General features: G+C 40.5%; 1 protein-coding gene across 1 annotated transcript; it reads right to left on the bottom strand.

Annotated features, from left to right (window-relative positions):
* Window positions 1-17: 17 nt before the first annotated feature.
* ppm1g (protein phosphatase, Mg2+/Mn2+ dependent, 1G) lies at window positions 18-9,939 on the bottom strand. Its single transcript, XM_017690684.2, has 10 exons — window positions 9,362-9,939; window positions 8,782-8,851; window positions 8,164-8,249; window positions 7,524-7,653; window positions 6,770-7,242; window positions 6,281-6,406; window positions 3,239-3,473; window positions 2,982-3,111; window positions 2,257-2,353; window positions 18-1,141 (listed from the first exon to the last, which is right to left on the bottom strand). The coding sequence occupies exons 1-10, from the start codon at window positions 9,470-9,472 to the stop codon at window positions 953-955; spliced, it is 1,647 nt and encodes a 548-aa protein (XP_017546173.2). The 5' UTR covers window positions 9,473-9,939; the 3' UTR covers window positions 18-952.
* Between the last annotated feature and the right edge of the window lie 4,090 nt (window positions 9,940-14,029).

The following is a 14,029-nucleotide window of genomic DNA, read 5'->3' as shown; positions in this document are numbered from 1 at the left end:
GAAAAGCATGAGACAAGTATGTCTCCACTTGTTTATTGTTTCAGGAAAAGATGTCATTCTCAGCAATGTTAACTTTTCTTGGAGAATTCACAAAGATGCTTTAAAAGTACCAAAATATATTTTCCAAAATACCTTGTATAGAAACCTTATTGACCTACACGAGAGGCTGAAAACGTAAAACATGAGTGGCAATCCCTTTGTACCAGGGGCCCCATCTCATAGCTGCACTGCCTAAATGATTATTTGCAGATAATCTCAAATTTTAATAATTTTTCCTCCATTTGTAGCCACCATGGAACGATGTACTCTGCAACTGCCACATCAATTACTGAGACTTGTGCTTGCAGAGCTTAACTTGAAGTCAATGTTTTCTTAAACAAAACCAAAGCAAAAGGAATGTCATTGTAATTTGTTTCAAACCAGATTGCATTTTTAAGATTTAAGCTAAATGGCTTCATAGAACAAATATGATCTTCATCTATATTTATATAAAAAAAATTGCATTCATCGCATAATTTACAAAAAATGTATTTGAATACAATTACATATGGGTGTCAAGAGGAAGTCACGAATACACACAATAAGGGGGGGGGGCGGCAAATCATACGCTGCTGGAAACACTACTATATACAAGGGTATGTGAACAGAGAGTACATAAGGATTCACAGACTTGTGTAATGCTGCACCTCTGCTGAGATACAGCTGTACTCATCCAAGTGGACATGTTGACATGGGCCTCCTAAACAAATTATTACAAAAACAAGAAAAAGATGGCTGGCTTACAGTCGATCTCCTTGCAACTTCAAATGATTTAATACTAAAACATTCTTTCTTGGGGAATCAATCCATAAAAAAAAAAATTCCAGTGAGGGTTGTATACAGAGAAGAAGATAGCGTCCAATTTCGTCTTCAAAAGAGCGTTAAAAGAACCTCAGGTTCTAGGACAGTGGCTCTATTCAGTTTTGGATTTTTTGTCGTCACTGCAGTTCTCCTCAGGCACCTGCTCGTCAAGCTTCCGCTTCTTTGTGCACTCAGCCACATTGCTGCCAGCATGTGGGGAGAAGGTGACGATCATGCAGGTCATGTTGTCACAGCCTGTACCATCCCCAGATGTGTCTGGAGCCAAGCAGTGGTCAAGCAGCTAGAAAAAGAACAGATTCAGAGAATCATTTCCAAATAATTCTGCCTTTTGTTTATGACAAGCACTTCCCATCAAGCATAGCTTTGTAAAGCAAACATTACTCCTTTAGCTGTGTTATAGCTTATTCAGTAATACAAAGTATAGAACACATACAGGCAATTAGGATCAAAACAAACTAAGGAAATGCTGTGGCCTGCTGAAGAAAAAGCCAGTACAACAACATACTGATCAGATGAACCAGTCTACTGCATATCCAGGTCTGGTACAGAATGGAATAGGTCTTGGTTTATCTTTGCTTTCTCTTATTTAAACCTAAAGGGGGGGACGCTCCTTTCCAATGACCCTTTAGTGCAGTTTTCCCCCCAATAGGCGGCCTGTGGCCCTAAATGCTCGTTTTTGCGTCAACCGTTTTCCGCTTCTGCAGATGACCAGTGGACTGCTGAGGCCAAAAGATTGCTTCCATCTCTGGATGAGGCATCTCTTCAGCTGGAGATCTTGAAAATGTCAAAATCAGATTTGCTCAAAGAGCAGCACAAGGATGTTAGCGTGACTGACTTCTGGATAAACATGATTCCCCAGTTCAGCCAGGCAAGACTGATTGCAATGCTGCTTCTCACAGTATTTCCCTCCACCTTTATCTGTGAGTCATCATTTTCTTGAATGAACATTATCAAAAGCCAGGACAGAAACAGGCTCTCCAGTGCACCCCTAGATCAGTGTCTTCGCATTGCCACAACAGAGCACTGCCCAAACTTTAGGTCTCGTTTTAATCCACCGCTGTCACTTCTCTCTTTGAATGGTGAGTAAAATCATGCAGCTGCAGTTGACATTCCTAATTAATGACATGCACTATAACAACAAAATTAATTACTGTGCAGTCTGAATAATTATGAAACATTATGCGACTAATGCACTGGCCCTTGCTTTTGTGGTGTTGGCTAAATGTGGCCCATAAAAAATGTAATTGGGGACCCCTGCTTTAGTGGTTAAGGAAACAATGTTTATCAATCAGCTGACATAACTAATGAATGATAACTACTAAAGACAGTGACCTCAACTGCCACCATTTTTAATAAAAAACATTTGTCCATTTTGTGCACTGATTTAGTGTTTACCTCTTCAATAATGGCAGATAGTGGTTTGGTTTCACTACCTTCAGGTTTCAATCTCTCACTTACAAAGTCCACAACCTCCTGACTGCTCATTACGTTCCTGTAAGATAAGTTACATTTGTGACAAGACATCACATGTACATACATAACATGCATATCGCTGTTGCTGGAAGAAAACCTCATATCTCCAAAACGGCAACTTTACAGGAGAAGGGGGGGGGGGGGTACTTGTAAGTCAATTAAACCAGACTCCTCCATTAAAAGTGTCGAATCAGATTTCAAACATTATATGAATAATCAATTTGGATTCAGATAAATATGTAAAATTAATTCATCATACTAGATCTGTTCATCTGAAGTCTGTATATATAGAATTAACCTCCAGAATGCCTCATACTTTAAATATAGCAAGTTTTAAAGTAGAGGATTTTTGACAAATCTATTACAGAAAATTATGGCATATGTGGCAACTCAAAATCTTGGACATCTTAAAATACATTGTGGTGTCTACAAGATAGTTCGAGTTATTACTGTATGATCAAAAACATACCATTAATACAATGCAGGTTTCTAAGATTCTGAATAGTCTACATTTAGGTAGACTATTGTAGTTGAAGTTTGCAGGCATTCAACACTCAGCATAAATCAAATGACGAAAACATGAGAGCACTGCAGTAATTATATAGACAAGACCAACGATTTTTTTTTTAAAGTCTTGAAAGTCTCACCAGATGCCATCACAGGCAACAACCATGAATTCATGCTCTTCATTAAGAGTCAGCACTTTGACATCCGGAAAAGCAGAGATCATCTGTTCTTCAGGTGGAAGGGCTTTGTTCCTCTTATAAAAGTGGTCCCCTAAAAACAACATAGTGACAATTAATGTAACTGTCTTCTACACATAAAAGAGAAGTATACAAGAAGTGCTTCAACCATTAACAAGTTTTAGATTTAATCACAGTGAAATAATGATGAACCTACTCACCGATGGCTCGGGAGAGGTTAAGGCCTCCATTGACCCGGCCATCCATGGTCACCTTGCCCCCTGCGTTCTTTATTCTGGCAAGCTCCAGTTCATCTTCTGGTTTGTGGTCGTAGGACATGTCTACTGCTTTTCCTCTCTCTGAGACCACACAGCGAGAGTCTCCAGCATTAGCTACTATCAGCTGCTTCCCACGGATAAGGGCCACCACAGCTGTAGTTCCACTATCTGAGCCCGGCTGAGAAAAGGACAAAAATACAAGAGAAACTTAGAATTAGACTCACATTAATAAACATTGTGCATAAAGACGTTTCTGAAATCAAGTTCAATTAATTTCCTCCAAACAAGAAAATGTGTTCAATTATGATGAAAGGAAAATGGCTCATTCATTTAGTCACTTTCACAGTGTTTCACAAACAGAAACACATGGACTTGGAGCAGATCTATATTTAGAATGATTTTTTTGGAATTGGCTACTGCTTAACTAGTTGACCAGAAGATGTTCATGGCTAAAAACCTGCTGACCTGAGAGATTGACACCACAGCCAATGACTTAAAAAAAAAAAAAAAAAAAAAAAAAAAAAAAAAAAAAAAAAAAAGCTTCCCTGAAACATATTCAACACTGCCTTCTCAGAATAGAGATTAAGAAAACACTGATTTAACATGCAATTTAAATCCATTCCATCTGTACCAAACTAAATTAAACTGCAATTAAAAGAAAGGGAGAACACTTCTATACAATGATCATTAAAATGCACATTAATAACTTTTATACATCTATTTTTCATAAGAGTAGTTAGTTTGTAAGACAGATGAGTAAGCAAACTTGACAGCTCCTTAGCCAGAACACCACAATGATAAGTAACAGGTAAAGGCGACATCATAGCTGGTAAATTACTTTGTTTACATGCACATAATGACCTCAATAAATCCTTGTCTAGGTTAAGAAACTAAAACAAGCCAAGACATTTGAGTAATATAAAAGTCAAGTTCATTTTTACCCATAGGAGTTTTCCACTGTTTAAAAAGGTTAGTGTACTTTTCCTTCCATCTAAATTGGTCAACATAGTGATTTCTGACAACAGGAGGGACGTTTCATCCTCTTAAAGTGCAGCCCTTGCACTTTGACAGTTTGTTTTGGTATCATAATGCTGTGAACACATGTACGGCACAAAGTGCTCTCAAAAATTGAGTCAGTGGAGCAATTTTAACTTCAATCTACCTCAGTCAATACTGATTTTATTGGCAATAAGCTAAGAGCGAACTGTGCTGTTTACAACATTGTACCTTAGCTCCCAACAGACTTAACAGTTAAACTAATATCAAACTAATGGTGTTCATGTAACAAGGGTCACATTCATTTCAGGAAAGCACTTTCCAAGACAATTTCAATTCTTTATAAAAATTAAAAAGCCTGTTCAACTGAACAGAAACACCTGCTGATTTTTTTTTTTCAGATCTGAACCAAGAGTGGAAAGTGCCTTTCTGTCAAGGATCAAAGCTTAAAGTTATGTTAATCTGATGGGAACAGTTTTGGTGGTCTACCAGGTCCTGCACGGTTGTTAGGAGCAATAACTCAATAGTTTTTGAACTTTGTATGCAATTTGATCTTATCTGATCTCAGAAATATCTCTTGAAAAATGAATAACCTGTACTTATATTACAAGTCAATATAACCTGTAATGACTTACTAAGCAATTTACACTTCTGTGACATGGATGCCAACTTGACACCATGAAGCAATTTGACACACATGCACACCAGTAGATGAAACCTGACATGTCAGCATTGGTTAATAAACAGCCATACAAAATAATCGTAGCAAAACACCGGTATTTTGTAGGAAGGCAATGGTAGTGGGTGACATCAGCTGGAATTCTTTTCAAGCTAATGTCATCAGTATATGACAAATAAGCCAGTTAACAATGTATGCACTGTGCAAAACACCCTAAAGAGAGTCCTTTACCTGAGTGGGTGAGCAACACCTCATCTCCTGCTGTGTAGTCAGTTACAGTCTTGAGTTTGTTAGTCTGGGTTGTTACTGAGGGAGTGAACATTAGAAAAATGTATGGAAGGAACTGCCAATCTCCTGGGGTAATGGTAGCCTTTAGCCTTGGTTCAGCCTTTGGCACAGCAGCCCACTTGCTGGGACATGCCTCTGTCGATGCCCTGGTGCTTGAATAAAACCGAGGAAACAGCTGGTACTGATACTGAATGACTAATATTTATCGAATACTGGCAGTCTAATGCCATAAATGCAAGCATGAGTGCATGGGACATGGGACCTGTGGCGTGCTTATGAATACACGACAGGTTTCTCTGTATACTGTTCAGTTTGTAACTACTCCATGCACAAAAATATTTTATGCATTGAGTAGTTAAACACACTGTTAAACTACCCAGGAAGACTTTTACAAATTTAAGTGCAACATCACTGCACTACACACACCCAGAGAGGATGGACAACGTGACAATACCTGACTATGCGTTTTTTTTAAAAAATCTGTTTTGTGTATTTTATTATTGTTGTGATAGACTTAGAATTGATTAAGTGGATCAGCTGTCCCATTGGCCTCATTACAGTTTGTTCTCTCCAGTTCCTCCTGCTCCTTTCCTCTCCTCGACTCCTCCACATCTGCAAAACACACTAGCAGTAGTAGGAAGGGAGGGCGGAAGACTGAAGCAGTAGCAAAGGTTTCTGAACAAACCTTAGAACTTATAAGCTAGCTAGGTTAGCATCATCCATCCATCCATCCATTTTCTAAGCCGCTTCTCCGTCAGGGTCGCGGGGGGATGCTGGAGCCTATCCCAGCAGTCTTCATCAGTGTTCCATATTGGCCAATACTTAAGTCTCAGGTATCAGTACAAGTAGGAAAAAATTGCATCCCTATTATGAACAGACACTGGTCCCTCATTAAAGACCTCCAGGCTCTGATTTCAAGGAATGAGTTGCTGCATCAAAAAGTTGCTTCCATGTGGATTTTAAAAAGCTACTTTCCACTCACTGAAATGGAAACTTTAGATGCAAGAGATTGACAATCTCACCTCTTCTTTTCCATCCATCCCTGGCAAGCACATTTCCTCTTCCTCATCAGTGTCTTCCTCCTCCTCCTCCTCCTCTGTATCATCTTCATTTTCACTGCTATCCTCACCATCCTCCTCACTGCAGTCCTTTTAATCAATGAATACCACAGCAGAAAGGGAAGGGTGAAAACAAAACATTACCAAATCTGTTTCTAACCAGCAAATACAGCATTAACAAAATGCTAACATTCTAGCACAGTAACCTGGCATCATCTAAACACTACTAGCCTACAATACATAAACCAAATATCAGTTTGAAACATAGGTTAAAGTGAAACAACCATCAAATACTGATATTATATGTTAGCAAATAACTGCCAATATTCATATGGTTCAAATACAATCATGCATCCCCAAACCTTCACAAGGCCCTGAATCCTGAGAAGACATTCCTAGCTGACTATATTTAAATCAATCTGTATATGCACTTTAATCCTTGCTCTAACCCACCTCCTCGTCACTGCCCTCCTCTTCATCCTCGCCATCGTCAGACTCATCACTGTCCTCGAAAAACTTGGACTTGGCACTTCCTGGGGCCGGTGCTGCAGAAGAACAGGATGGGCCGGCATCTCCTGTTGCTGCAGCTTTCTCTCCCCCAGAGGAGGACGAGGAGTCCCCCACTCCAGAGCTTCCCCCACTGGAGGCTGCTGCTCTCCTACAAGCCCTCATTTTGGAGCCTCCAGCTGCTTCTCCAGCCTCACTCGCCTTTGCTGTTCCGTTGCTGTCCGTTTCAGAGGCCTCGCATTCTGTCTCGCCATTGATTCCCTTCTCAGTATGAGACTTCTCACCATCCTCAGGCTCTTTGGAGACATCCTGGCTGGGCTTCTTGGCTGATTTGTTCAGGTTCTGCCCATATCGGACAAGCAGCTCCTCGATTGTCATGGTGGCCTCTTCATGCAGAAGAGCAGCCTCCTCATTATCCACTTCATGGGGAGAGACAAAAAGTTGTGGAAAAGTGTACATGTCCCAAAGTCGGGTGAAGGAACACAGCACACACGGGCGTTTCAAGCTCCCACATAACTTATCCTAGCTTGGATGATCTTTCACAGGGCCGTTTGAAAAATGCTGAGTGTAACAGCTAAAACAGCACCAATAAGTAACATGTGAGCTTGAAAAGTCAACGTGGAATTTTCCTATTTATGTCATTTACCTCTTATTTTGCATTTGCTGAAGTGAGCATGCATTTTCATAACAATTTACTCACAATCATCTTCATCTGCTACTTTTTCGGAGGCTGCCTCTTCTTGGGGGCGGCCGGCGATCTGAACAAGCTCCTTGATGACCTCCACCATGGTGATTCGACTGTCTATAGCCAGGAAGGCATCTTCTAGAGCCTGAAGACATACAAACAGCACAGAAGTTAAGAGAAGAGTCAAATTTTCAGGTTTATCAAGAGAGGAGCTGATACTCTGAGGATCATAGTGTGGAACCACTGCTGAGTCACATCAGAACAGAGGCACTTGTGGTCCCCATTTAATTTATGTACCACACCAATCCATGTCAACACATGCTAGCAGATCAGCAAATGATGCCAATTTAAATGCTGCAAATTAAATACCACTCAGTGAGGGCAGAAGCCTTTTTATTCAACCAGCAGCAATATCCTAGCAACCACTGTTGCGTGCCTAGCAAACAGGGAACACAAGCCAAAGCGGCTGCTTTAGAACCTACATAACATCTGTGTAAACAAAACGAACAGCTCTGTGACCGTTTCCTATGACTTAACGGTTTAGAGACCATACATTTTGTCCTTGAGAGGGTCAAAAGAGATTGTGTGGCTGGAAGAAACACTGACTGCACAGCTGTTACAGTCTACGCTTGCAAAAAAATACTGCTTAGCTTACCTTTTGCAGCTTGCCATCTTTATATGCCTTCTGCTCCTTTATGATGTCAGGTAAATATTTCGAGCAGTACAAAGCAACTTCTTCACCTGGGAGGAAGGAGACATTCATCAACTGCCAAAGTCTCCAACTTTTAAAATACTACTCAAACATAGTATCTTAGGGCAGGGAGTCAAGTCTCCGATTCCAGGCATTTGGGAATCAGATGCTTTAGACTCGAGATGTTCACATTTGCCCACACTAACGTACACAATGAGAGATATTCTGTAGTGCCATAATTTATTCTGTTTTTATTCTTATTTAATTCTTACTCAATTTATTCAAGTCTCTTCATTATGTCAAATGTCCTTCCTTGTGTCTTGATTCTTTTAAATCCAGAACTGACAAAACTGTAGAATCGGCTCTTGAAATCCACTCCATCGTTTTCCCCACTTGTACAGGGACATACATGCGCAAAACATGGGACTTATTTTTTCTTAGAAAATCAAAATGTGATAAATGTGCCTTTCCATACAGACTGCATGCCAGCAAAGCAGTGGAAGAGCCTCCAAATGTTTTTTTTTTCCCTTCTGATACTGAGGTAGAAGTTGTTGGTGGCTAGGCACAGTCACACTTCCTTACCCCCATGGCCATCATATACAGCGAACATCGCAGTCTCCTCATCCAGCTCTGGGATACAGTTGTGGGCATCCTGGAAAGTAGATGAAATTTCAGAAAGGGCAAAATGGGCGAGGGGTGCGACTTAGCAATGAAAGGCCACAGACCAATGCAGTCAGCCATGTGGTGAGCAGAACGTGCCCAGCCAAGTTAGCTAACTGGCGCGAAACTTGGAGACGGCCATTCAAACACAACTCGGTAAAACATTCAACCCGCTGCAACAATAGAACGAACCCCTCTCTTCAAAACTCATTAAAATTGCACAGCACGGACATGTAGTTAGCTTATAAGCTAAAATAACACGACCGGCAAGTTAACTTCAATAACATTCCCCAAGCTGAAGCCAGCTAACGCTACGTATTCACCAGCTGCGGGTTCGAATGTTCCGTTCCACCTTAAATGGTGCAGCCATTACATTCTGGCTCCTGAGGCGCCAGAATGTAACTGCTGCACCATTTAAGGTGGAACGGAAAATTCGGGGGAAAAAAGCTGGCGAACTGGAAGTCAACATACAACTACACGTACATGTACACACATATTTTACCTCCATTGAAATGCGCCAGCCTTGCATAGCAGCACAGCCGTAGCTGAGCTTTTTGTTCCCTCCGTCGGCTGTTGTTTTCTCCGTGTTGGGCTGAGACAGGTATGCCCCCATGATCCCACCGAGCTATTGTGTTGGTGCTCGAAGAGAACAACGCGTTCCTACTACAAAAGAAACCGGTTTAAATCCGAAACGAAGACACAGCTCAGAGCTACGGCGTTTGTTCGAGCTCAGGGCAGCTCTGGAGCATTTCACTGGCCAAGCGAGAGCGGAGTCGAAGCGGTCAGAGAGCTAGCTAACGCCGTGTGCCCGGTACTTTTAGCCGGCTAGCTGCTGTAATCAGGGCTAGCTAAGCACACAGGAAGGCGACGCTGCTGCTGGAGTTTCTGCCGGTCAAAGAGACGAAGACGAGCACGTAGAAAAGCGCGGCTCACCGAGAACTGGGGATGCGCTTAAATCGCTCGCAAAACACACGCGTACGCACAAACACGGAGAAATGTAACACGTGTGAGGGGCATAATCAGCAGCAGCAGCAGCAGCCCGCCGGACCCGTTTCTCAGAGCGGCGCTGTAAAGGAAGTGGAACTGAGAGAGAGGCGCGCATGGCCCGCAGCGCACCACGCACTCGCACTCGTGTGGACTGTGGTTGCGTCGCATTTGCGCAAACGATTTTGGACTCCTTCGGTGTGGTGTCGATCAGATAAATACAGGGTGAGTCAAAAGTCACAGTACACGTTTTATTTCATTTTATTTTTATTCTATTATCGACATTTATCTCTGGGGTCATCTCAAACAAATTGCATATGCTGAGAAAATCCGCAACAAACGCCACCTTCAGCACTGCATCGTGGAGGCTTGTGACAGCATATAAAATAAAATAAAACGGCGTCCTGTGACTTTTGACTCGCCCTGTACAATATCACGATATGTACCACAGCGTTCAGCTTTGATAAGTTGCGTCAGAGAGAACGAGCTTACTTGAAGACTATAAAACTAAGACTAACACTAGAGGAGATCGATATGGCAGGAACGTAATGTCACGATGCTCCAAGACGTTTTCACGATACACGGTAAGTCACAATCTTTATTTTTTTCTGGCTTCTTATAAGTTGGAACGGTAGCTGCACATGTAAAAATACTACAAAAAACTTTGAAACTAATTTATACAATGAACTATTATTCAACATCCGTACAACAGTTAGTTCCGGTGTTCTGTCGAATTGTGCTGCTTTGTCGAAAAATGCTACCGTAGCGTTAATCGTCAGCAGACTCTATCGATCTGTGCTACTCCATCGAGAAATGCTACCTTATCGGTTTGCACTTCCAGTTGTGTGTTTCCCATTAAATAGAGCCTAACTCAGTATTATGACGCATTTAATTACAAAATCAAGTACGTGCACTGTATGGACAAGGGAAGCATGGATTTAAATCCATTATAACTTCCTTATTAAATATTTTCCATGTGTAGCATATCTCGATAGACTAATATCACATGTCAAATAATGCATCCCTTATCGAAAAATGCTTCCAGTACAGACCCATAACTTTTTACATCACTACTTACTCTGCGTGCATCATATGGACAAGGGAAGCATGGATATGCAGTTTATTATAACTTCTTTATTATAACTACTGTATACAAACCATATATGCATATGACATTATCAGTTAGTTTTTACATTCTGCAGAAAAGTGCGATGAGAGCAGGCAGGATGCAAAACATTTATTAAGGAGCCTATATAAATGTTTATAGGTCAGGATAAGAAAAAAAAGATAAGAAATTACTCACCTGAACGTATACTCGACAGAAAGGGAGCATAGATTAATGGGCGTGGAAACTTATGACAAGGCTGTGGGTCTGCGCATGCGCAAAAGCGCAAAGTAGCAAATATCGATGCGTAGCACAACTCGACAGAACACCCGGCTGTACAGCGAGTGGGCGGAGCCCGTTACTGTGACGTAGCAACGAGCCGCTTGTTAGGGAACTATAATTTGGCGGAAGGAACTGCGATCATTAAAACATATTAAACGCCGTGACACAGATTACACATCACTATCAGTGGTATTGAGACAGAAACCAGATTTGTACATTTGAATGGATGTTGGAACTGTTCAATGGATAAAACATTTATTTCAAAGTGTCTGAAGTATCCAGTCTGTTACATTGCATATATGCCAGTGCAAGGTCCTGGATACCATGAGTAAAATGCACATAATCTAATTGAAATATAAAAAACATCCCAAAAGCCCAAATCCATCTTAGTGCAAAGATCACCTTAACAGATAGAGGGAGAGTTCAGTGTAGTATTTGCTCTGTGGTTCAAGAATCCTCTTTGTGCTAAGATGCTTTTGAGAAACCCAGCCCTGTTTGGTGACAGGAACACAGTTACTCATTGGACCTTATAGCATAGATAAAGCAGTAACGTGGTGTGCCAATAGAACAGTGTACTGATATAGATGATATGTTGAAAAGCACTATTAGAGGTCTAGAACTGGGTGATATCACCAAAAATGTTATCACTATAAACAAAATTTATATTGTTCGATATCGATACATATCACGATACATGTCAGATCATTATTTTGTTCAGGTTTGAAGGCTGATTTTTGCTCCTGAGTGGTTAATTGCTGTTTTAAACTATCCATTATGGTCAGAAGATGCCAAACACTTGCCAAACAGTGGAAAAAGTCATAAATCTTGGGACAGTGGGAGAAAGTTTCTGATTAGCTGTTTTTACCAGCTGGAAAGGCACAAACACAATTTTTGTAATAGTCATAATTTAAGAAAGAAAACATTATTTTAGCTGTCTGGTGACGAGGCTTGGCTATCCCGTTACATGTGCTAAACAAGTGGCCAAAATCGGTGTGAAACTGTTTAGTTTCACAGCAACGTCAACTTAGTATGAATAAGCCAACATTAGCAGGTTCAGTACGTCAGTGATGGATCACACCATCTTTCTGCCATCACTCCTATAACATCCATCTCTATTCTCTACTATCATCCATTCTCTATGGTAGTTTGATGGGTAAACCCAATATATCTAACACTAGACATGGAGTCCGTTTAAGTATGTTTAAACTGAAATTGGTGCTTTTGTGTCTTGTATGATCTATAATGATGTCAATTTGCTGTGTTGTGCAAGTGACAGAACCCTGCTTCAAATTAGCCAGCTGCTAAAAACAACTAGCCTGGGAGGATAACTTCAGCGTTTTCAGCGTTTCACTGTCCAATGCCAAACAGCATCCTCAGTTTACTTTTGTTTTAATCAGGGCACGTGAACCTACATCTTTCCCTGACTTATGTTGCTTGGGAATGCACTAGTACTAAAATTGACTGGTTGAGTGCTGTAACAGTGCTGTAGTTGAGAGAAGCAGACCTGATTTAACACAACTAAAGCTTGTTAGGATGTACAGAAAGAGGTGAGTTCACTGTAGGTCAGTACAGTTAGGCCACTGATCTCGTCACTCACACTTGGTCACAGAAGAACAGATCATCGATTGCTCCACTCAAACAGGGAATATATGACTCCTGTTGGCTATGGCCCAACACACTCTGGAGGCCAGTGCAACTACCCTGCAGGTGGTTATGCCACTGACCTTAACCATAACTACTGAAGCCCATAGCTATATATTACTGGAGGGTGGAGAAAGGGCTACAGACAATAAAATGTGAAATGTAGTTGTTTGAGCCACTGTACCCAAACTCTGTGACTACAGACCCTGAACATTGAACATTTTGGGACCCTGAGCAGCATCCTACTAGCACACCCTCTATCACTCTAATCACATTTTTTGAGTGCAAGAATGAGAAAAGAATATTTCTATGCAGGTATCAAGTATGAATAACAGACCAAACATTAATTAAAATGAAGGTTAATGTTTTGTTACTATTTCAATGCCTTATTAACAGGTACATATCCTCTATATTGATTGTTGAGAGTCTGTGATTCCCATCAAAAGTGGAAATGTTAAGATCCAGTTCTGAGTACAAATAAAATAAACCCAAAACTTAACATGAAAGGTCCATGATTGTTCTTTCCCTGACAGTACTAGAGAGTGAATATTAATTAAAAATAGTTTTAAAAGATTTAAAAAAATAATTAATTTATTCATTTGATTAGAATTTTTTATTTGAATTTATTAGTCCTTGTGAAAATACCATTTTTATATACAGTTTTAAAATGCTCATTAGGTTCTAAAAGTATATTCAAAATAAAACAGCTTATCAAAACGTAGTTGACGTGTCTTATTTTATTGTATTAGTTGCCTGGACTGATCATTTATAGTGAAGCATTTAAAGGTAACCATTATTGTCATTAGTTAGCTTGTTTAGCCAGTCCTTTGAAAGCAAGAAATTTGAGTTTTAATTGAATATAGCTTTGGCCGTTATCAATATTGGAGTAAGAGTCATGAATCACTGATTTTTTTATGTCGGAGTATTTCATTATTGTGAGTATAGTAAATCTGCAAGGCAAAGGACTACAAGAATGCAAGGCAAAATATTGTATGTTTATTATGTTTTGTTACTCCAACAGCTGACCCTTGCAACGGTGCTCACAGGTGCAGATTCACCAATTTCAAGCCCTGCTGCCGTAATGTTGCTATCCGCTATTACCTCAAGCTTTCAGTTTTAGCAGGTGCTAAAAACTGAATATATTTTGAATTTGGAGCT

Source organism: Pygocentrus nattereri, chromosome 5, assembly GCF_015220715.1.
Source record: "Pygocentrus nattereri isolate fPygNat1 chromosome 5, fPygNat1.pri, whole genome shotgun sequence".
Classification (NCBI taxonomy): domain Eukaryota; kingdom Metazoa; phylum Chordata; class Actinopteri; order Characiformes; family Serrasalmidae; genus Pygocentrus; species Pygocentrus nattereri.
Note: the sequence above shows the minus strand (reverse complement) of the source record. Positions and strands in the feature narration are given on the sequence as shown.

Coding starts and splice junctions, on each gene's coding strand:
- ppm1g (XM_017690684.2), bottom strand. CDS start 9,472: ATGGGGGCATACCTGTCTCAGCCCAACACGGAGAAAACAACAGCCGAC. Junction 7,654..8,163: donor AAGATGGCAAGCTGCAAAAG/GTAAGCTAAGCA, acceptor GTATGTCTTCAG/GCTCTAGAAGATGCCTTCCT. Junction 2,354..2,981: donor GTTGCCTGTGATGGCATCTG/GTGAGACTTTCA, acceptor CTTATCTTACAG/GAACGTAATGAGCAGTCAGG.